At 50.7% G+C, this 21,531-nt stretch overlaps 1 protein-coding gene across 2 annotated transcripts; it reads right to left on the bottom strand.

Moving 5' to 3' along the window:
• Positions 1–1,901: 1,901 nt before the first annotated feature.
• Positions 1,902–12,553, bottom strand: RTL9 (retrotransposon Gag like 9). Of its 2 annotated transcripts, none has more exons than XM_035007193.1 (3): positions 12,478–12,553; positions 3,236–7,308; positions 1,902–2,692 (listed from the first exon to the last, which is right to left on the bottom strand). In XM_035007193.1, exons 2-3 carry the CDS (start codon positions 7,229–7,231, stop codon positions 2,576–2,578), a joined length of 4,113 nt encoding a protein of 1,370 aa, XP_034863084.1. In that variant the 5' UTR covers positions 7,232–7,308; positions 12,478–12,553; the 3' UTR covers positions 1,902–2,575. The 2 variants fall into 2 exon arrangements, with proteins under 2 accessions (XP_034863084.1, XP_034863093.1); XM_035007202.1 differs by lacking the exon at positions 12,478–12,553 and adding an exon at positions 9,047–9,122.
• Between the last annotated feature and the right edge of the window lie 8,978 nt (positions 12,554–21,531).

Here is a 21,531-nt window from a genome sequence, read left to right as displayed (position 1 = left end):
GGGACCTTATTTTTACCCACAGGCCAGCGAGGCCCGGGGAAACTTGAACACTATTTTACAGCAGACAAAACTGTCTCAAGTACTTGGGCATATGATAGCCCAGCTCTATGTAGAGGCTGAGTGGCTCTTGAAACATTTCTAAATATAACCTTTGGGGTGGGTAGAGGAGCAAGCAGGCATTGAGCTCCGGCAGGATCTGATTGGGCTTCTTTTGTTCCATTTACCTTTAGTGACATTTGCTTAAAGAAGAGCAGAGGCAAAAGGAAAGGGAAGAAACATGGGGAAGAAAATAAAGAAAAGAATCAGGGGATTAATAGGTACAAACTTCCAGTTAGAAAATAAACAAGTCACAGGGATGCAAAGTACGGCCTAGGGACTATAGTCAATAATATCATAATAATGTTGTATGGTGAGTCCACTCACAGTGATGAGCTCTGAGTAATGTACAGAATTGTTGAATCATCATGTCGTATACCTAAAACTAATCGAACGCTGAACGTCAACTCTACTTCAATGATAACATGTTCTTTAAATAAGAATTGCTATTGTTCTCCATGCTCATGGCTATAAGAAAATCAGTTTGGGGTCGCCTAGGTGGCTCAGTCGGTTCAGCGGATGTTTTTTGATTTCAGCTCAGGTCATGATCCTCAGGGTCGTGAGATCAAGCCGTGCATCGGGCTCCACACTGGGAGTGGAGCCTGCTTGAGATTCTCTCTCTCCTTCTCCCTCTGCCCCTCCGCTCCTTATCTCTCTCTCTCTCTTAAAAAAAAAAAAAGTTTCAATTTTAAGACATTTTCTTTCTCATAGACATTTTCCAGACGCCAATTGTGATTCCGTACATCCATTTCCGTGCTTTGCTGAGCTAAGAGCTGTGAGCCTCTCCCCCGCCTTGAATTTGGGTTTCCCAACTTCTTGTCCCCTCTTTTCCCCCCCAGAGGCAACAGCACTGGTGATTGATACATCTACAGGCAGCCTGCAGAGCCAGATGCTTATGTATATTACCATGGGGCCGCTAATTTGTCTGCCAATCTTTGTTTTTTCTGAGAATCATTTTCCTCTTCCTAGAAGCAGACCCAGTGTTTAGGGTAATGGAATAGCAGATGTGAGTCCTCAGAGAGCGTTTGGTGCCTGTCCTCTCTTTCCATCCCCACTGCGCCGGCCCTCGACTGAGTCGCTGGCAAGTCAGTCACCTGTAGAATTACAACAGGGGGCTCAGAACTGCTCTCTGACACCTGCCAAGTTAACTTTCTACAGTATGTTTCTCATCATGCCGCTCCTACTGTTTGTAAAAGATCTTTGAGTAACCCAATTATGTGGACTATTATTAAATAAATAAATTGGCCCTGTGAGTATCAGATGCCCCATTGTCCCGATTTCTTGTCTTCATAGCCTTTACCACGATTTCAGTCTATCTTACTTATGTCTTTTCTTGCTCGTTGCCCTTCCACTGGAATGGAGTTTTCATTCTCTTGGAGTTTTTAATCTGTCGGTCCCTAAAACAGTGGCTGACGCATGTTAGATAATCAATATTGATTGAATGAAGGACTCCGTAAATCAAATTCTGTCAGCCACGGTTTATTCTTTTTTTTTTTCCATAAATGAACTTTATTGACTTTTATGATTACAAATGTAATACATGCTTACCGCAGAGAATCTGGAAAGTACAGAGAAGTAGAAAGAGGAAAATAAGAACACCCACAATCCCACCACCTGAAGGCAAACACTGCTCATAGAATGTCCTAACTATCTATGCCTGTTTAAAGACCAAGACCTTTATCAAGAGTGCCGGTCATGAAGCACAATAGCCAAGGGGAGCGGGGGCAGCTAATTACTCAGGGAGCCACCAAGAGATCAGAACTAGCAATTTGACACCAAAGAACAAAACAAGGGCCATAGACAAAAGATCAAGAAGTCAGAAGTTGACAACACAAGAACAAGTTGGGTTATGATGAGAGTGTAGTGAGATGGTGCTTGTCAGCCCAGTACCGGTCACGTAATACATAATCAATAAATGTTACCACTACTATAATTACTATTGTGGGTCAAAACGAATGGTTCAGGTTGGAGACTGTAAACAGGGCAAGGGCCCTGGCGACCCACTTTAGGTGCTATGAGTTGGGGCATATGAAAAGGGTGGTTTTGGAGTGGGCATCACTCTCCTTATAGGATCCCCTGCTGGGTGAAATGGGACCAGGGCTTCCTCACATTTGCCTGATGACATGTGGCAAGACGCTCTAAGGTGTTTTTGAGGTAGGACATGGTTTCTCCTGCTTAGACTTTTCCCTGGACCAGGAACTAGGACTGGTCTCGACGGCAATAGGAGTTCAGAACCTCACACACCAAACGCTCTTGAGGTCCACACTTCTGATTGTCAGGGCCGGTCATAGGCATGTGGGGTAAAAAAAGAAGGTCAAGTCAGCCAACTGGGAGTTACGAGGGGGTGGGGGATTGTGCCTGGGGAGGCTGAAGGGGGAAGGCCACAAGGTTTATGATGTAATTGAATGGAATGGGTCCAGGAACCAGTCCTCAAGTTAGCAGCGGAGTCAGACATCACAGGAGAAGATTCCAGAAAGCATTACTTGTTGGTGGGGGCCTTGTGATGGCCTGTGCTCTGGCGAAGGTGGTCATGCAGACCCTCTTGAGGGTCTCCATGCTCTTTCAGGTAGTAACAGCGTTTGGGAACATGCTGGTGCTGGGAGTGAGAAAAACAAACAAACAAAAAAAACCAGCAGAGGTAAGAGCCACACTTACTATGATAAGGGGGTTCTGCCTGGATGACGTCAGTAACTTAGCAGTTTGAGAAACTTGGCTAATGTACCGCATGTGCATAATGTGTGACCGACGACTAGGCTGGCCAAATTCCCTAGTGACCTGGGTCCACAACAGATGTGCCTGTAGGTAGGACTCGGCCCCCCAAAGATGACATCTCCCCTAGGATAATTGGAGAGTTGGGCCCCAGCTGGTTCCCTCATAATCAGAAGACTTAGACCTTTAGCCATCTCAGACCGCCCCCCCCCCCCACCGCCCCAGGAACTTGGGCCGGGGCATTGCTTCAAAGTGGTTAATACGCCCCCAATAACTGCACAGCCAGGCCACTGATGAAACTCCAGGTTGGGGGTTAGGGGCTAGAAGCTCAACGCCTCCCTCTCGCCTCTTCCTTATTCTATTCAAAGAAGCAGGGTGCATTCCCCATCACTGCCCACCACTCCCCTTGAGTGTATTTCCCCATCATTACCTCCTCGGTCTGCTGATAAGAGTTCAGTTCATTCTCCATGGCCTCCTCATTATTCCGCTTACAGGCTGACAGCAGAACCTGGCCGGAGCTGCCCGGGGAATCCTTTTCTTCAGCCAGCTGGCACTCAGTGTAGAGAGACCTGTCTATCAGCTCCTTTAGGCTGCCGGCCACCTTCAGGAAGATCCGGCCCATTTTGGTGGTAACAGCTTCCGAGAGTCCTTCCAGAAACCTGGTCCGAAGAATGGCATCGGACCAAGACAAATGTCGGGCCAGCAGCAGGAAGTCAGTGGCGTACTGCCTGACTGACTTCTGGCCCTGCTTGGGATGGCAAAGAACAGCACTGAGGATGTCTATCTCGGACAGGGAGTCATATAAGCCCTGTGATCTGCTCAGGAAAGATTTGTTTTCATCTGAGAGGGGGTTGCCTACCTCCATCTGCAAGATGGACCACCTCTCTGCTGCCCCCAGATGAAGGGACACCAGAAATGCCATTTTCTCTGAGTCATTCAAAAAGACCTTCATTTGCTTCTCTTCATCGACCTCCATCTCCTCCTCCACAGAGCATGCACCCCGGGCTGCTTCCTGCTCTTCTAAGAGGTAACAGAGTGCTGGGGTCAGCATGCCAAAGGATGGGACTTCCTGGGGTGGTGGTGGGTTCATTGTTTCAGTGGTTGTGGCCGTCATGCGCGGTGTGGACTTTGATCCAGATGCTGTGACATTGATGTGAGAGGCAGATGTTTCTCCAGAGTCTGTGGCTTTGATTTCCAGAGTGGACATCATTCCGGAGGCTGTGGCTGCCATCTGTGGGGTGGACATGGCTCCCGGAAATGGGCCCCTCACTGGTGGCACGGACATCCCTCCAGGGGCTGTGGCTCTCAGAAGGGGCATGGACATCATTCCAGAAACTGAGGCTCTCATTGGCGGCACAGACATCCCTCCGGAAGTTGCATATGTTGTCTGTGGCAAGGACATAGATCCAGAACTTGTGACTCTTGTTTGCAGTGCAAACACTGTCCCAGAGGCCATGCTTTTCATTAGCGGCACAGACATGTCTCCAGAAGCCATGGCTGACATCGATGACATTGTTCCAGGGGCTGTGGCTCTCGTTAATGGCTTGGACATCCCTCCAGAGGCCATGGCTGCCATTTGTGCAGTGGACATCTTTCCAGAGGCTAGACCTCTCGATATCTCTGCGGATACAGCTTCAGAGGCCGAAGGTCTCCTTAGTGGTGTGGACATGATTCCAGAGACTGGAGCTCTTACTAGTGGTGGGGACATTACTCCAGAGGCTGGAGCTCGCATCGATAATGTGCACATCTCTCCGGAAGCTGCGGGCATCATTTGTGGTGCGGATGTCACTCCAGAGGCTGGGGTTCTCATCAGGGGCAGGGACACCCCTCCAGAGGCCATGGCTGTCATTTGAGGCATGGGCATCCCCTCAGAGGCTGTGGATCTCATTAGTGGTGTGGACATGGCTCCAGGGACTGGAGCCCTCATTTGTGCCATAGGCATCATTCCAGGGGCTGGAGCTGTCATTTGTGGACTAGACATGGCCCCATAAGCTGGGACTCTCAGAGATGTGGCGATCTCTCCAGAAACCGGGGGTCTCATTAGTGGTGGGGACATCTCTGCAGAGGATGAAGCTCTGGTGAGCAGTGCAGACATCTTTCCAGAGTCTGGGGCTCTCATTAGTGGTGTGGACATTACCCCAGAGGCTGGGGCTCTCATTTTTGGTGTGGGCATCATCTCAGAGGCTGGGGTTTGCATCTGCCGTGGGGACAACCCTCCAGAGGTCATGGATCTCATGAACGACATGGACATCCCTCCAGAGTCTTGGGTGCTCATTGGCTGACTGGGCATCTTTCCAGAGGCTGTGGCTCTCATTAACGCTGTGGGCATTGCTCCAGGGCCTGGGGCTCCCATTAGAGGCATGGACATAGTTCCAGAAGCTGCAGCTGTCATTTGTGGCGTGGCCATGTCTCCAGAGGCCGGGGCTCTCATTAGTGGTATGGACATCCCCGCAGAGGCGGTGTCTGTCATCTGCCGCATGGACATAGCTCCAGAAGCGGTGTCTCTCATTAGCATCGTGGAGATGTCTCCAGAAGCTGTGGTTGCCATTTGCTGCATGAACATTGCTTCTGAGGCTTTGGATGTCGTTAGTGGCTTGGACACTGTTCCCGAGGCCATAGCTCTCATTTGTGGCAAGGACATCACTCCTGAGGCTGTGTCTCTCATTAACAGTGGAGACATGGCTCCAGAGGCTTTGGCTGTCATCAGCGGGGTGGACATTGCTCCGGAGGCTGAGACCCTCATTTGCGGCACAGCTGCCACTCCTGAGGCTGTGGCTCTCCTCTGTGGCACAGACATCGCTCCAGAGACAGGGGCTCTCATCTGCAGTGTGGACACGGGCCCAGAGGCTGGGGCTGGCGGTGGTAGCATGGACACTGTTTCAGAGGCTGGGGCTCTCCTTAGCGACGCGGACATCATCACAGAGGCTGGCGGTCTCATTCGTGATGTGGACATTGCCCCACTCGGTGTGGCTTTCAGGAAGCCTGTAGACACCGCTCCAGAAGTTCTGGCCATGGTTAACTGCGTGGACATCACCCTAGAGGCCACAGTTGACATCTGCTCTGTGGACATGGCTCCGGAGGTTGTGGCCGTCATCAGTGGGGTGGACATCGCTGCGGAGTCTGGGACTGTCTTTAGCAGTGTTGGCATATTGCCAGAGGCTAGAGCTCTCATTCGTGATGTGGAGGTCACTCCGGGGTCTGAGGCTCTCGCCGGCCCTGCGGACATCCCCCCAGGAGCTGCCGCTCTCATTGGTGGAGTAGACATGATTTGAGGGTCTAGATTTTGTGTTAGCTGCGGGGGCATCCCTCCAGAGTCCTGGGCTGACATCAGCTGGGTGGGCATCACTCCAGAAGTTAGGGCCGTCATTAGCAGTGGGGACACGGCTTCAGGATCCGGAGCTGCCTTGGGCAATGTGGACACATCCCCAGCATCTGGGACCGCCAGGAGTGGTGTGGACACTGCTCCGGAACCTGGCGCTGACATGAGCCGTGAAGGCACTACTCCAGGATCCGGGCCGGACATTGGCTGGGTGGAGATTTCGCCAGAGTCTTGGGTGCTCGTTGGCTGGGTTGACGTTGTTTCCGAAGAGAGGGCTGACATTATCAGTGAGGATATGGCTTCGGAGTCTGTGCCTGACATCAGCAGCGAAGATATCTCTCCAGAGGCCAGAGCGGTCATTAGGACTTTGGACATTGCTTCAGTGTCTTCGTCGGTAATTTGCAATGGTGACATTGCTTCAGAGCCTGGAGCTGGCATTGGCTGCTGCGTGGACATCACTCCAGGGTTTATATCTGGCATCAGGAGTGGGGATAGCTCTCCAGGATCTGAGGCCAGCATCAGTGGTGTGGACATCGCTCCAGACGCTGGAGTGCTCATTGTAGGTGCAGACATGGCTCCAGAGGATGAGGCGGGCATTGCCAAGGGCGATATCTCTGCGGAATGTGGGGCGGCCATTAGTGCTGTGGACATTGTTCCAAAGTCGGGAATTGTCATCAGTCCCGGGGACATTAATCCATAGTCTGAAGTGGACAGCAATGGGGACAACGTTCCAGAATCTGAGGCTGGCATGAGCAAGGGGGACAGCGCTTCCGCATCTGAAGCTGGCATGAGCAATGGGGACAGGGCCCCAGATTCCGAGGCTGGCATCAGCGGTGGGGACAGTGCTCCAGTGTTTGGTGCTCCCGTTAGAGGTGCAGACATGGTGTCAAAGGCTGCGGATGTCATCAACTGTGCAGACATCCCTCCAGGGGCTGATGCTGACGTCGAGACTGTAGGCTGTACGCGGGACTGTAAGATTTGGACATCTGCTCTGGTCTCTATTATTGGTCCAGAGAAGGTCGACCCCCTGTTTGGGGGGTCGACATTTTCCTCCCTCAGCATACTGTTGAATCGGAGTGAGTGTAAAGGTATCGACATATCGGCCATGGCCACAGATAGTGCGGAGAGAGTCCCTAACGTGATGAGATCAAGGTGTCCTGCTGAAGCCCAAACGGCAAGAAAATCTGTAAACAGGAAACAAGTTTAGGAGTCAAAAGCCAGTATCAAAAAGATTGGGAAAGAGACCAGTGATTCGCGATGGAGACCTTTTCCGCGCGTTGCCAGCTATGTGGCACCAGAGATGGGCCTATCAGGTTAAAGGAGCTGTGCGACAACGAAGGAACTGAAAGCTAGAGCAAAGATCCCTTCCAGCCCTATTCTCTTCAAACCAACCCGCTCAGTCCCACAGCACGGCACCACCCCTCCACTGCTAAAAGCTCTAAATGCCGGCGAGCTCCGCAGCCGGGAGCCTCGGCCGTCCCCGAGCAAATGAAGCGGCAGCGCCACCTTGTGGCAAACTGTGAGAGGTGCAGGCTCCCTCTCCCACCAGAGCGCTCACAAGGCAGCCAAGGCGCTGGCGGACCTGCAGGAGAAAGCCCTTTGCCCCGGGTTGATCATTAGTTCCTAGGGCTCATTGAGTCCTGCCCAGGGGTTTAGTCCCCATTTTGCTACTCCGATGGCCCTGAAGGTCTCTTCCAGGAAAAGCAAGGCATTTATCTGATCCATGGACTGAAAATCCTGTTTATTATCACAGCATTCCGTGAACCGAAAATCCTGCATATTATCATTTTTATTACTGACAAACACAGCAACCGCTACCACTACCATGCGCTGCTCACTTAGTGCGTTGCGGGCACTATACTTAGGCAAGTGCACACAACTCCAAACTGTCTATTATAAGGTACGGGGATTTGCAAGCATTATCCCATTTGAATTTTATACCCTGTGTGATAGCATTATTCTTCCCATTCTGCCAGTTTTCTCAGAGTAGCCAGGGCTGGGGCTAAATAGGGTCACCGCGACGGTACAAACTGTTTGTTCTTTACTATCACCCCCTCCTCGGTGTTGCCTAGCCTTTGGCATCCCTGACGCTGCACTAAGTTACCGTTCCAACATCACTTGAATACCTATAGGCGTACAGATTTCACGTACAGATTGCAAGTTTCTCTGATGACACGTGGGTGGGCAATCCCAGAGCTTCACCTCCCGGCCCACCCCCATAAGCAGCCCCAGAAGGGGCTTCTTGGCACATAGCTTGGAAACCAAGACGCACATTACACAATGTTGACGCACCGCCGCAGCCTGCCCATGCCAAAAACGGAACACTTGCTTATTTGGGACAATGTCACAAAAGTCATCAATCTCGTGGCATCGTGCCTCCATAATAATAACGACAATACTAGCAACAGAAATGCCAACAGTGAACATTTCCTGAGCATGCGCTGACCAGCAAGCACCCCACTAGGCACTTTACACGCATCATCTCCTTTGGTCCCCACAACAACGCTAAGCGATTTCGGCACTCCATCTTCATCTTACAAACGAGATAACTAAGGCCCAGAGAAGCTCAATAACTTGCCTGCAGTCACACAGATTGCCGGCTACGTTCAACGCCAGAGCCCCCTACTATGCCATAATGTCCTATCTCACGGTGCTATAATGATCTGCCTTGTCTGCCTTTTCTCCCTCTTAGTCACATCACCAACACCTCCCCACCCCCTGCCAATCTCCAGCCTGGACAGCCCCGGAAAGGGGTGTAGGAAAAGAAATACTAGCCTCCTGCTGGCACCTTGGTTACCCTAATAATTGGTGAAGTGGGAAAGATGAGTCGAAAGAGCATTCATAGATGTCCACTTCCCATCTTCAGAAAAATCCCTGAACACGCCACAGTTCCCCACCAGGCAAAACCCCGAAAGATCTTACCTTGCCAGTTAGGGAGAAGAGAGTTATGTCCTCTGCGCCCCTGGCTCTTTTAGTCTGGCCCATTTACTTATGCCCCATGCCCAGCCAGTTCATTAAAGTAAGACCCAGTACCAGCAGCTGTTCTCTGCAATCTCCCTTAGCTATCCCCTGCCACGCCCCCCTCCTGCCCGCCAGCCAGCCAGCCTGCCTGCCTGCCCGCCCACCCGCCCCACTGCTCCTGACTTGCTAGTGCTTGCTCCGTCTCTCTGGTCCCAGATTCCTGCCTCTATATAGGCTCTGACATTTGCCTCTGGCCGCCTTTCATTTGACAGCCCTCCAGAAGCTCCGCTTTAGCACTTGGCCTATGCAACTCCACCCCTCTTCCCCCTCACCCCCAATAGTTGCACCAGCCCCCTCTGCCCGCCTCTGGCCGTCCCAGAGAAAAGAGGAGATTCACGCAATTCCAGAGATGAGACAAAACTGAGACATACCCTCTGCGGCTGAGCAGACCCAGGAGTCCGGGGGGCCAGGCTGTGATGTGGAAGTGCGGGCAGCGGGTAGCGGTAAGGGGAACCGGGGCCGGAGGCTGAGTGCAACGATCAGGAGAGTTCCAAGGGTTTCAGGTGCTGGGAAACCAGGGTTTGAGACGATGGACCGTGGGTGCTATTAATAGAGGCCCGCCATGGTAATAATAAAAAGCCAATTTGCCCCCGTGTCACATACACAGAGGGAAATCTGGCAACCCGTGTCCCCGCCACGGGGCTAGAATTTGACAGCGAGGCTCTAGGGTGTGCAGGCAGCCAGCATGAAAAGCACGCCAGTCCCGAGCCTACCAGGTGAGGGTTTGCTCACAGAAGCAGGGCTCCAGCTTGCTTTCCGCACCCGGGGCACAAGGTCAGAGTCGAACTAGCAGAAAGGTTTACCAGAGCCCTCGAGCTTTCCGAATCACGATCCTTTTAACCACCAGACTCAGGGCAGAATTGGTCCCTGAGCCCCGGGGAAGGCAAAGCCTTCAGGTGACGTTCAAGTAGCCCAGGTAGATAGGGACACAGAATCTGAGGGTTGCGGGGGAGGCATGCAGATCATCTGTAAATCTTCCCATGCTCGCAATCAGCCACCAACACTACCTGGACCCTCGGGCTGAGCACACCTATGAAGTAGGCACTGATACTTAAGAGAAGTTGTGACCGAGTCGCAGAGCTAGTCAACGTCAAAGCTCAGATTGCGGCCCGGGTCAGTGTGGATCCCCAAATCATTTCCTCTCTTTGGAATCAGACGAGTGGCTGGAAACGCTCCAAGCGCTCGACTCACTGCCACTTTCCTCCTCCCACCCTCACCAGTGGCTGACTCACGGTGATAATGATCATAATAGTAATAGTAATAATAATACCACCAACTGACTTTGAGCTCTTCCCACATGCCAAGAACTGCGCTGAGGGCTTTACAAACATTCTCTCATTTGACCCCGTGAGCTCGGTCCTATTAATCCCCACTTTACGAATAAGAAAACTGAGCTCCGGTGAGGTGAACTGCCATGACCACAAGCACACAGGTCCGTTGGACCCCAGAGCTCCCCCCTCCCCCCTAAATCAAAAGACACTCACAGGAAAGCCAACAACAACAGCAACAACTGTGATTCCTATTATACCTAATCAGGGAAGCTGGCGTTTACCGTGCTGACACTGTGCAAACACTTTATGTACGTGATCTCGTGTGTTACAACTCTACGAGGTAGGTATGATTATCACCTTCATTTCCAGATGAGGACCCAGAGGCACAGAGAGGTTAACTAGCCTTCCCAAGTTCACACAGCTAGAAAGCATGGTTGTTTAGGATCATAAAAATTTGGCAATGACCTCAAATGCCGGGGTTAGAACACAATTCATTGGATGGTTAAACAAATCATGGTGGATCTGTAGCAGCCGTTGAAACTGATGAGCTGATTTTTATAAAATAACTACCTATATGTTTGCATCGAAGAAATACACTCTGGAAGGACACAGAGCAAAATGTTAGCAGTGACCATACCTGAGCAGTGGAATTAAAGGGGATTTTGACTTGTCTTTTTCTTATCTGTATTTTCTTGTTTGTCTCTAATGGACCCATAGAACTGGTATTCGAGGGGGAAAAAAAAGCTATTTTTCTTTTGCAAAAAGGTGTGTTCCCCTGGGGTTCTATGTCTAGCCCTCTCTCCTGCTCTCCCTGCAAGCTCTCTCCAGGGATCCCCAACGTCTCCCCCACCCAAGCAACCTTTCTCTCCCAACACACTTAAGGCTTGCACTACTTGGCTCCTCGGTCAGTAGTGACCTCTGAAAAATATCCCCAATGGCTTGCGTTTATTTTGTATTTTGTTCTGCTCTGTTTTGTTTTGAAAAGCAATTTCTCATTTTTCTAACTTTTATTTATGGCTGATAATTACATAAATAATCTAGGAATAAAAATGTGAAATCCTACATGCAGATAAAGCGAGTCCCGAGCCTACCCCACCCCCCATCCCCTCAAGTCCCATTCCTCTGTCTGTTCACAGTTGGGTGTGTCTCCTCCCAAACTTTTTCTAGCTGCAATGGCATTCAGAGTTCATATCATGCAATTGCTTGCAAAACCCAGTGTGTGCAAAGAGCTACAGTTGGAAAACCATTCTGGCACTGGTCACTCCAGGATTCCAAGTTCTGGTCAATGGTGACCATTCGTCATCAGCCTCCTTCGAAGGAGGCTAGTGAGAGAGACACGGTTCTCGCTGCACGCTTGGTCCATTTGGGGCATGGACTTGTATTTTATTAATGCCGGTGTCTCTACAAACACAGAGAGGGGAGGCCTTCTAAGGCAGGAAAAGCCCAGAAATTGCTGCTTAGCATCTCTGAGGTCCCTCACGTTCTGCCCAGTCTGCACTGATCAATACGGCTAGGAGGTATCATGCTCCCGCCGCCTCACAAAAGGTAATTGAGTTTGGGGGATTGCATGGCTAGCTGCTCGGGGAAATAAGAATAAACAAGAGACGGTTCAATATGTCAACAAACAGCTCTCCAGCTCTTGAAAATAAACCTTTCCCTAGATTCTCGACAATATGCTCTCCCCCAGCCCCAGCAAATAGGCGCCCAGATAACTGAAAATAGACCACCTCCGGATTAAGAAATACCTGGTCTATTTCAGGGTCCTCTGACTTCCCTGGTCAATTAGGGAGGGAGAAACCCTCCTCGCCCCCCTTGCTCCCCAACAGCCCTGACACTTAAAATGCCCACCCAGCTCTTTATAAATAGAGGAGTGGCGGGGGGGGGGGGTGTGGAAATAGCCAGCATTTACTGAATGCTCACCCTGCCAGCCAGCGTGTTAAGCACTTTGCATACATTACGTTATTTATTGCCCAATAAACCAATGAAGTGGGGTTTTTTACCCCCCTTTTATAAATCAGCTAAAGAACTGAAGTAGAGAGAAAATAAAATCAAGTAACTTACCTTGGCTCTCACAGCTGAGAGAGTGAAGCTGTGCTTGTCACTCGGGTCTGCCTGACTCAGCTGGTGCTCTTAACTCACGGGAGAGTCACAACACTGTCTTCAAGTCTGTGAAGGGCTGTCATATGGAAGAGAGGGTAGGTGTGTTCTGGGTAGCTCCAAAGAGAAGGATTTGACTGTTAGTTGGGAATTACGCTTTCAGTGGATGTGTGGCAAATTCCCCAAACAACATGTATATGCATGTCCAACTCTATAGGGAAAAGAACATTATAAGAAGAGCAAACGGAACTGCCTCACGTTAGGTGCCGTCCTGAAGGATCTGTGGAATCGGAGAGAACAGGAGGGATACCGGAGGACTACATATGGGCAGCGTCCCAATTTTCTTAAATAAGGAAACTACAGCCCGGTATACTGTAAACTCCAGAGCTGTAAGCTTGATGTCAATCCTCGGAGAGATTCTGCTGCAGATTATGAAGCAGGTAATTTATAAGCACTTAGGACATAAGTGGTCATAGGAGGTACCTAGAACAGCTTTCCTGACTCACAGCTCTTGCAAAGCAAAGAACTGGGGGACTGACTGTGGGCTGCCAGATTTTTATTTTTTCCAAGGAAAGGCATTAAGAAACAAAACCAAACAACCCCAAGTTATCATTCCATTAAAAAAAAAATAACAAGGGTTTTCTTTAAACATCAAAAGAGCAGGCAATGCTCTCAGAATAAAGGACAGTCGTTGCAATAAAATAGATTTCACTTTACAAAACGTGGACTACATAGTCCTCGGGCTTTCTCATTGCACGGAGGGCTGCTGCAATTTTCCTGGAAGGTGGGCACTTGTCCAAGGACCTGCTTTAGGGAATCACTGAAAGCTAAAATATCAACACACATAAGATCAGATACCTCTACGACAGGAAGTCTCTCTGGCCAGAAGAGGGAAGAGCAGAGTTTGACCTTAGCCTAAGCGAGGACACTAAGTTTAGATAAAGAAAGCGGCCGCAGGAACGAACGTGAGAGAAATAAAAGTTGCCAAGCGCAGATTCGAGCCCTGCTGAGGCGGGACTTAGCCAACACATCTGACCTATGCCACCCCTTGGACGACGCAGCCCTCATGTCTGATACGTGCCTGATGCCATTAAGCCTTTGGACCACAAACCAGTTTCCGACTGAAGGCTCTCCAAGCAACTTTCAGACTGGAACTTGGCTTCCCGAGGCAGAGTTCCTAAAGGCGGATCGATTCAAAACTGGCTCGATACCACTGCCAGAGTGGGGTTCTTTGCACAGCGACCTAGAAAGAGGCTGCTAGCCTCCATCCTGTCCCGGTCAGCATTTTTATCAATGGCGTCAATAAGGGCGCGGATGGAATTCTTACACAATTATCATAGGGCTGAGAAGACCCGCCACGAGCAGCCTGAGAATGCCGTGGTTTGCAACCCATCTCTCCGTATTTGGTCATTTTCTCTCCTGTTCTTTGTTGCCCGTGCACTAAGTTCCTGCAATTTGCATTCCTCGGTGGAAAATGCTTAGTGAACACATGTTAGCTGGGAGCTCTGTACCCTGCAGAGCAGATAGGGTCCTCTGAACAGACTGCTTCTCCCTCTGACCCTCCTCCCTCTCATGCTCTCTGTCTCTCATTCTCTCTGTCTCAAATAAATAAATAAAATCTTGGAAGAAAAAAACAGTGTACACTTCCTGGATCAGGAAAGAGGACAAACTGATGTCCTCTTACGCGCAGAAACGGCCCCAAGTCTAAGGAGTTTAAATTGGAGTCCGACCCCATCTGTTGACATTGACCTTGTTCCTGAAGGTGAGGGCAATGCAGTATACAGTACCTCGCCTACTCTCCCAAACTGCATCTCTCTGAGAGGTCGGGGAGCCTCTGTGTCAGCTGCCCCTTCAGAGGACTGTTACAGTGCAGATGCATACTTGTGGGGGGGGGGGGGGGTGAAGGGACGGGGCGGGGGGAGGCGCGCTCCACTTTCCCAGAGTCAGACTTGGTAGGTCTGGGGTGAAGCCAAGGAATCCGCATTTTGACCCAAGCGATTCTGCCCGACGCACTCTAGAGTTTAAGAACCATTGGCTTAGAGGCGTCGTGCAGCCTGATTTTTCCATCCGACAAGCCTGGGCTTCGACCCCAGCACTTAATGACTCCGCCTCAGTTTCCTTGTCTGTAAAGCAGGGAGAGTAACAGCACCTACCTCACAGGCTCTTGGAATGATTTAAACAACAAAACATGTGTCAAGTGTCTGGCACCTAGGTGAGGCTCAGTAATCTCTCCTGGTCCTGCTTATTCGTGGGCCCTGCGTCTCTGTGTTCAGCTTCTGCTCCTGGTGCCGACTGTTCTCGCTTTCTAGGGCTCGTATTCAAACTCCCCAAGTGGGAGACTCTCATTGGCCCAAACTTCGTCACCACCACTGTGCTTGTTGGGCAAAGTTCTCATCCCGGGGTCTCTCATAGGCTGCTTGCCAGCCTATCGAGTGACTGCTCTTGGATCAGATGCCCTCTCCTGGCTCAATCAGCTATTGCCAGGGGGAAGCTGGGTCACGTGGTACCAAACATAACCACCTATTCATAAGAAACTGCTACTTTCCCCAGCTAGGGTCTGTGGATGGAAACTCCTTAGAAGGGGCCCGTGGGTGTGGCAGGAATTCTGAGGCTTAGCCCATCCAGTACACCTAGGCTTCTCATTTATCCAGCCTGCCAAAGGAATGAAGCGTTCAAGTTCACTGAAGTCTCTCTTGAATTCCGACTTTTCATCTCCATCAGGCCAGGAACGCCAGTCTTCAAAAAACAACGGGACCACAGGCAAGGGGGCAAACAACCACCACCGCCACCACCACAACAACAACCTTAACCTTAAAATGGGACCGTCTGTTTGTAGAAGACGTCTTTCAGTTTTCAAAGCACTTTCCTGTCTCTTTCCACGTTGCAGAGCTTGCAAACTTGCCGTCTCAGACGTCCCAGACGGCAGGCGGATTTCATTTGACCCATACAATGTTTCCGAACATTGTGTAATTAGTTGCCAACATTGAAAAGTCAGGAGGCTTCCTGTAAAGAGAGGAATTTCTGGCATCTCTGGGAAAAACAGAGAGACTCAACTCCTCGTTCTGACAGGGCAACAGTCAGCAGGAGCTAAATTAGCTCCTCCTTGTACGTGAGGCATTGGCTCACCAGTCTGCTCGGTACCCACCCACCCATCTCTACTCTTCCACAGTGACTTGCCTGGCCCCTATAGGCATGCGAAGGCTCACTTGAACCCCCACGGACTAGGTAGAGAAGGCGGTTAAGAGCACAGATTCTGAAGCTGAACTGTCTGGGTTAGAATCCCAGCTCTGCCTCGTACTGGCTTTGGGACCCTGGGCGAGTGATTTGAGCTCTCTGAGCCTGGGATGATGACAATAAATGCCCGTCTCATAAACTACTTAGAACAATACCCGGTGCGTGGCAAGCAGTAAACATTTGTTTCTTTTTGAAAAAGATTTTATTTATTTATTTGAGAGAGAGCACAGGAGTAGGAGGGGAGAGGGGCAGAGGGAGAGGGAGAAGCAGATTCCTCGCCAAGCAGGGAGCCTGACACGGGGCTCGACCCCAGGAACCTGAGATCATGACCTGAGCCAAAGGCAGACGCTTCACCGACTGAGCCACCCAGGCGCCTGTATTTGTTTCTTTCATTCATCCACAGTTCCTTGCCCGCCTTTCTAACAACTAAAAGATTCTGAAAATTGAAACTTTATGGCAAGTTTATTTGGTGGCAAAATGGGGCCCGAGTCGACAGGCTATTCACTTATCCCAGTTATAAATATTAATGTATTCGGGCACAGGAGACTGCCCCAGATCCCACTAGGGGTGTTTACATAATAGATATGTACCATAGTGCTTTTCTTAATCCCAAACTCCTGAACTTTAAGAGACACCAAAAGGCCCACAGCTTGGAGGCAGAAATGATGCCGACCCTTAGGCATGAAGCCCACGGTGCCTAGTACTGTGTGTGCATCAGGCGCACCATACGCACGTTAATGCCAGGATGCTAGTGGCTACGAGGAGGGTCCCCCGAAGAACCAAAGAATGCCACCATTTACCAAGAGTGGCAAGCCCGTCCCATAGTGGCATCTTTCTGACTCTTCGCATTAATCTTTGCTATACACCGTTGCGTTAGGGTTAGGATGGGGATTGTCATTATTTGCATTTTACAGAAGTGGAAGCTGGGGTCCAGAGAAGAGAAGTGACTTGCCCAAAGTCACACAGCAAAAGTCAGGCTGAGCCGGTACTAAAGACGAACTTCTGTGCTTTATCTTCTTCAACCCGAGGCGGGTCCAAGAAAGACAGATGCTGAACTTTCTACATACTGACACCCCACTCTCTGCAGATCATCCTAAAATTCTCAACATGATGAAAGGAGAGCATCCCGAGATCTCAGCAAATACTAAAACGAGACAGTATGTCTGGGTGGGGATCTCATCCTTCCCAGGGCCATTGGCAACAACATATAGATGCCATCCGCTCAGAAGCCAGAGACGGGAGATTTCCCAGATCCCAAGAAAGTCGCAGAGCCCCTACTATTTGCTCTTCTCTGTTGATTTTTAAGAAGCCGACATTGACTTCTGCCAAAGGCCGAGGTAATGAAAAAAAAATCTACTGGAAAGGGAATTCCACCAGTAATGAAGCATTACCTTAAAGAGACCTTTGCCCACTTATCAGTTCCCTCGTTTGAAATGCAGAAATAGAGCGCTGCTATTTTATATTGTTAGCACATCAGAGATCTGGGAATGAAAGCAGCATCCCCGGGACCTCTTGCCAGTCCCCTGCCTCGGCACGGGCAAGCCTTCTGACATGGCCACCAATTCAAGCAAGTTGGAAAGGAGAAGGCAGGCCGTGCCCCAGGTGACCTTGTGCCTCCCTGAAGCTCATGGCTGGAGTCCCTCCTCCCCCCAACAAATCCGCACTTTGATCACACACCCACAGCAACCCAGATCTTTGAATTCAGCAATTCTTTTTCAGGTTTCAGCGAGGCATTGGCAGCCTGAGCTATTTTGGGACACTTTCTCTGCTGTGGATGCCACTTTCGGAATACGCCAGGAACATGTTAAGGACCTGGAGCCCGCAGTCCTGGACCCATTTTCAGGCTCGCTCGCGCTCTCTTTCTCTCCGGGCTGATCGTTTGGAGGACAGACGCTCTTGCCAACCTAATCCCGGGAGCCTGACTACCTGGCCCGGCCACAGGCTCCAAGAGGCAGTGTGGCTGCCAACACCCTCACGGTAAGGGGACGCGGAGGCACCAGGCAGCCTGGAGAGACAGATGTCCTAGGGGGTGGTCTGAGTGTGCGTGTGGACTGAAAAGACAAGGGCTGGAGGGGGCGGGGGGGGGCGGAGAACGACAAGATTTTCCCAACATCTTATTCTTCCAAACATCACTTCCTAATCTGATGCAAGTGACTCGACAGGCATTCAGGAGCCTGTGGTCTCCATTTTCCTGCCCTAAAATCCTCTGCACCTGTAAGTACCGGGGCTCACTGCCACTCACGCTGGCTTTGGGGGAGGGGGGAAGGGGGGGCAGGGTCTGGGGAAGGTCATCAAAATCTGATTCAGGTGTGGACAGGCCCATGGCGTTGGAAGAATTCCTGACAATCCCCCCACCCCCCTTCCGAACTGCTTCTTTAGTTGGGAGAATGAAAATGCCTCTTTGTTCTTTCCCAAGCCCCTGGCATACCAGAAACTTCACCTGTCCTTCAGGGTCTCCTGTTCTCATGTTGGACTTAACGGGAGAAGCACACCCCTACTATTGTGGGCACAGCCCCTGCTGGCTTCTCCATCTTGTATGCAGCAATTTGCTGAAATAGTGAAAGATGTGGTAAGCGGCAGGGGGTGGGGGGGCACATGAGAATTTAGAAACTCTTCCATGGTAAGAAGGAGGAGCAGTGCGGTTCAGCGCAGTTAGAAAGGCTGCCACAATGGGGAGGCTTCATCTGCGGTGAAATGGTCCCTTTCGCTGCCTTCCTATTTTAATGGAAAGAGGACAAAATAGCCTACCGGCTCCCCAAGAAAGGAGCATTTCTAATGCTTTTATTTACCACTTTCCTGAGAGGCTGGACTGCCTCTGGTCAGCCAGTCAGTCCTCAAGCAGCTCTGAAGGGGGGACATTCAGCCCTTATTTTGGGGACCACTGAAGTTCCCTCAAAATGGCCTAGGATAACAGAGCCAGGCCCTGTTACCTACTCCCACCCCCACTCCCTCGACACCAAAACCGAATCATCAGATTCGGGTACAGAATTCGTTTGGAGGCGAGGGTGAGGAGTGTCTTTGATAGGAAGTCATTTGCAAAATGGGCCATGAGCCGTCCTATGCACAGTGTCCTTCCAGGCTTTTGTAATGACTTCCTCAGCCATGAAGAAGGACAGGACACGGCCAGGGGGTCTTGCCTTGTTATTTCCACACGGCACCGTCGAAGGAACTCTGTCTTTAGCATAAGATGCCGAAAAGCGTAAGATGTTCATTAGACCAAGGCTGGTCACCTTCAATTTCTCAGACCGTTAATTTCGGCTCTGGAGGAATTAAAACAGGAAATTCACCTTGTGTCTGCTGGAGACCGAATGAGTTCTCAGCCTCTATAAGGAAACTGGCCTCAGGAGGAATTTGGTTTTGCTTTGACTGCTTGCCTGTTTGTGTGGTCTTTGGTAACTCAGGGAGTTTCTCAGCCCTCCTCCTTCCAAAGAGCTCTGAGAAAAAGATGCTTGGATCCTGGAAGGTAATGGTCTGGAAGACTTTTTCGTCAAAGCCTTGAGTGCTGTGGGGGGGGGAGGGAGTTCGTGCTATGTGATGGATTCTGATTATAACCCAAATAATCCAGGTTCTGGCTTGGCAGTAGTCGGAATTTTATGTCTGCCTTATGGCGTTCCAGGAGCATTAAGAACATTCCCTTGCCCTTCCAAATCTTTCCCTATCCACTCCCAAGGGCTTGAAAATTCTTAAGTACATAATTCCTTTGACTCGGGGCTTTGGCATCAGTTAAAATGCCAACCTCTGGGGAGGGTCAACCTGTTAAGCTTCACCTGGATGCATCCCATCCTGACAGCAGCTTATGATAGAAGGAAGAAGAGAGACGAGGAACATGAGATCACTTTAGGTACAAAGATGAGTCCCAGCACAGGGGTCTAAAAACAGGACCCTGGCCAAGGCCAAAAGTACCAAGAAGCTCAGCTGGCAAAAGAAAGGAAGGTTCTATTCTCACTACAGTGGGGTACAAGGCAACTTACTGAGGCAGAGACTCAGGACTTAGGTAATAAGACAAAGACCCACTTCATGATACTGGGGTACAGGGAGGAGGAAGAATCCCACATACTAGAATGAGACAGGAGGTAGGAGAGTTCCCTGCTGGGGCACCCTCAGTTACCCGGTTACCTGAGCCACTGAACTAGGGCTCTCAAAATGATTAAAAGATCTCAGCGCAAAGAATCAAACAGATTTCGTACCCATCCAGATGGCTACCCCTCAACCCTGGCACTTCTCCAGCCCAGGAGGGTGGGTCTAAGGAGGGGCACACACAGGGACTTAGACTTTGAGACTCTGTTCCCACCCTTTCCTTCCTCTGGGACCAGCCCTGAACTCATACCTCCGGGGATTCACGATCAATAACAGTGACTCACCTCGTTCACCAAAAGCTCTAAGGCAGCCCCCATTCCCACATCCTTCCTAGGGCCTAGCAGACAGGGTTTTGGAGTAAGACTAACTGTTCTTTTTTTTTTTTTTTAATATTTTATTTATTTATTTGACAGAGAGAGAGACACAGCGAGAGAGGGAACACAAGCAGGGGGAGTGGGGGAGGGAGAAGCAGGCTTCCCACGGAGCAGGGAGCCCGACGCGGGGCTCGATCCCAGGACCCCGAGACCATGACTTGAGCCGAAGGCAGACGCTTAACGACCGAGCCACCCTGGCTCCCCAAGACTAACTGGTTTTAAATCCTGGCTCTGCCACTCGCTAGCTGTGTGGCCTGGGGCAAGTTATGTAACCTATCCGAGCCTCGTCTATAAAATGGGCACAATAATAGTCGGATCTAGCAGATGCCCATAGAGCGTAGCACAGTGCCTGGTACAGAGCAAGCGCTTAACAAAAACCAACAGAGGCTAAGATCCCCAGCTCTCTGCTGTATGGATCATCATCCGAGAATGGGTTAGAACAGCAGATGGTCCTGCACAGTGCAGATCTAACACGGCTAGCTTTTCAGGGGGCTCACCGTTTCCTTAAAGTAGCCTTCTGCTCCTTTTCCTCCGAATCCCACGAGGTACAAGTGTCCCCAAGCCTTTCCTCCCACCAGTTCGGCCTCCACTCCATTCCCCAGCTAACTAAATAGATGGCATCTCTGCTAAGGATTCATGAAATCCTCCCCTGGGCTTCCCCCAACCACACCATCTTGAGCTTCGCTGCCCACTCTCTAGCGGTGAAAGGGACCCATCTCTGGGAGGGTGGGGTCCAGAATGGTGCAGGTCCCAAAGCACTAACAAAAAGGAAAAGAGTCCCACCTAAAACTTTGTCTCCCTCCCTCCCTCGGGACATTCCCTTGTCTGGGCTCCAGGGTGCTACAGCTTCAAGAGGCTTTCCTCCACTTCCTCTCCCGTCTCCCTCCCCACCCTCTCCTGAGGATACAGAATCCGCTCTCTTGCAAGGGGTGTGGTGGCAGAAAGAGCATTGCTTTCTGTGCAGGCATGCCCTCAGCGTGCTCTCTGCATTCTAGTCCTCCTCACTTCTCCGCTTGGATGGGGGGTGCGGGGGAGGACGGACCCCGAGGCATGCCTGTGGCACCTCTAGAATCAGAAGGCAGGCCTCCATCCTCTCGAAGGTGAAGCTACGATCTCCATAGAGATACAGAGTCTCTGGGTTTGGGGCTCATCTCTGGAACTGACACGTTTAAAAAGCTCTCCGTGGACCACACCTGAAGAAAGAGCACGCTCCCTCTTGTGCAAGGGGGCGGGAGGCCGGGAGGACAAAGTCATAGGACTCAGATTCCTAGAACTAGCCCCAGCCTACAAGGCTCTCTCCGGGAGGACGCGTAACTGCCTTCTGAGTCCTGGA

Source organism: Mirounga leonina, unplaced genomic scaffold (genome assembly GCF_011800145.1).
Source record: "Mirounga leonina isolate KUSES-001 unplaced genomic scaffold, KU_Mleo_1.0 Mir_101664, whole genome shotgun sequence".
NCBI classification, from domain to species: Eukaryota; Metazoa; Chordata; class Mammalia; order Carnivora; family Phocidae; genus Mirounga; species Mirounga leonina.
The sequence above is the reverse complement of the archived record's forward strand: the minus strand, read 5'-3'. Positions and strand labels throughout refer to the sequence as shown.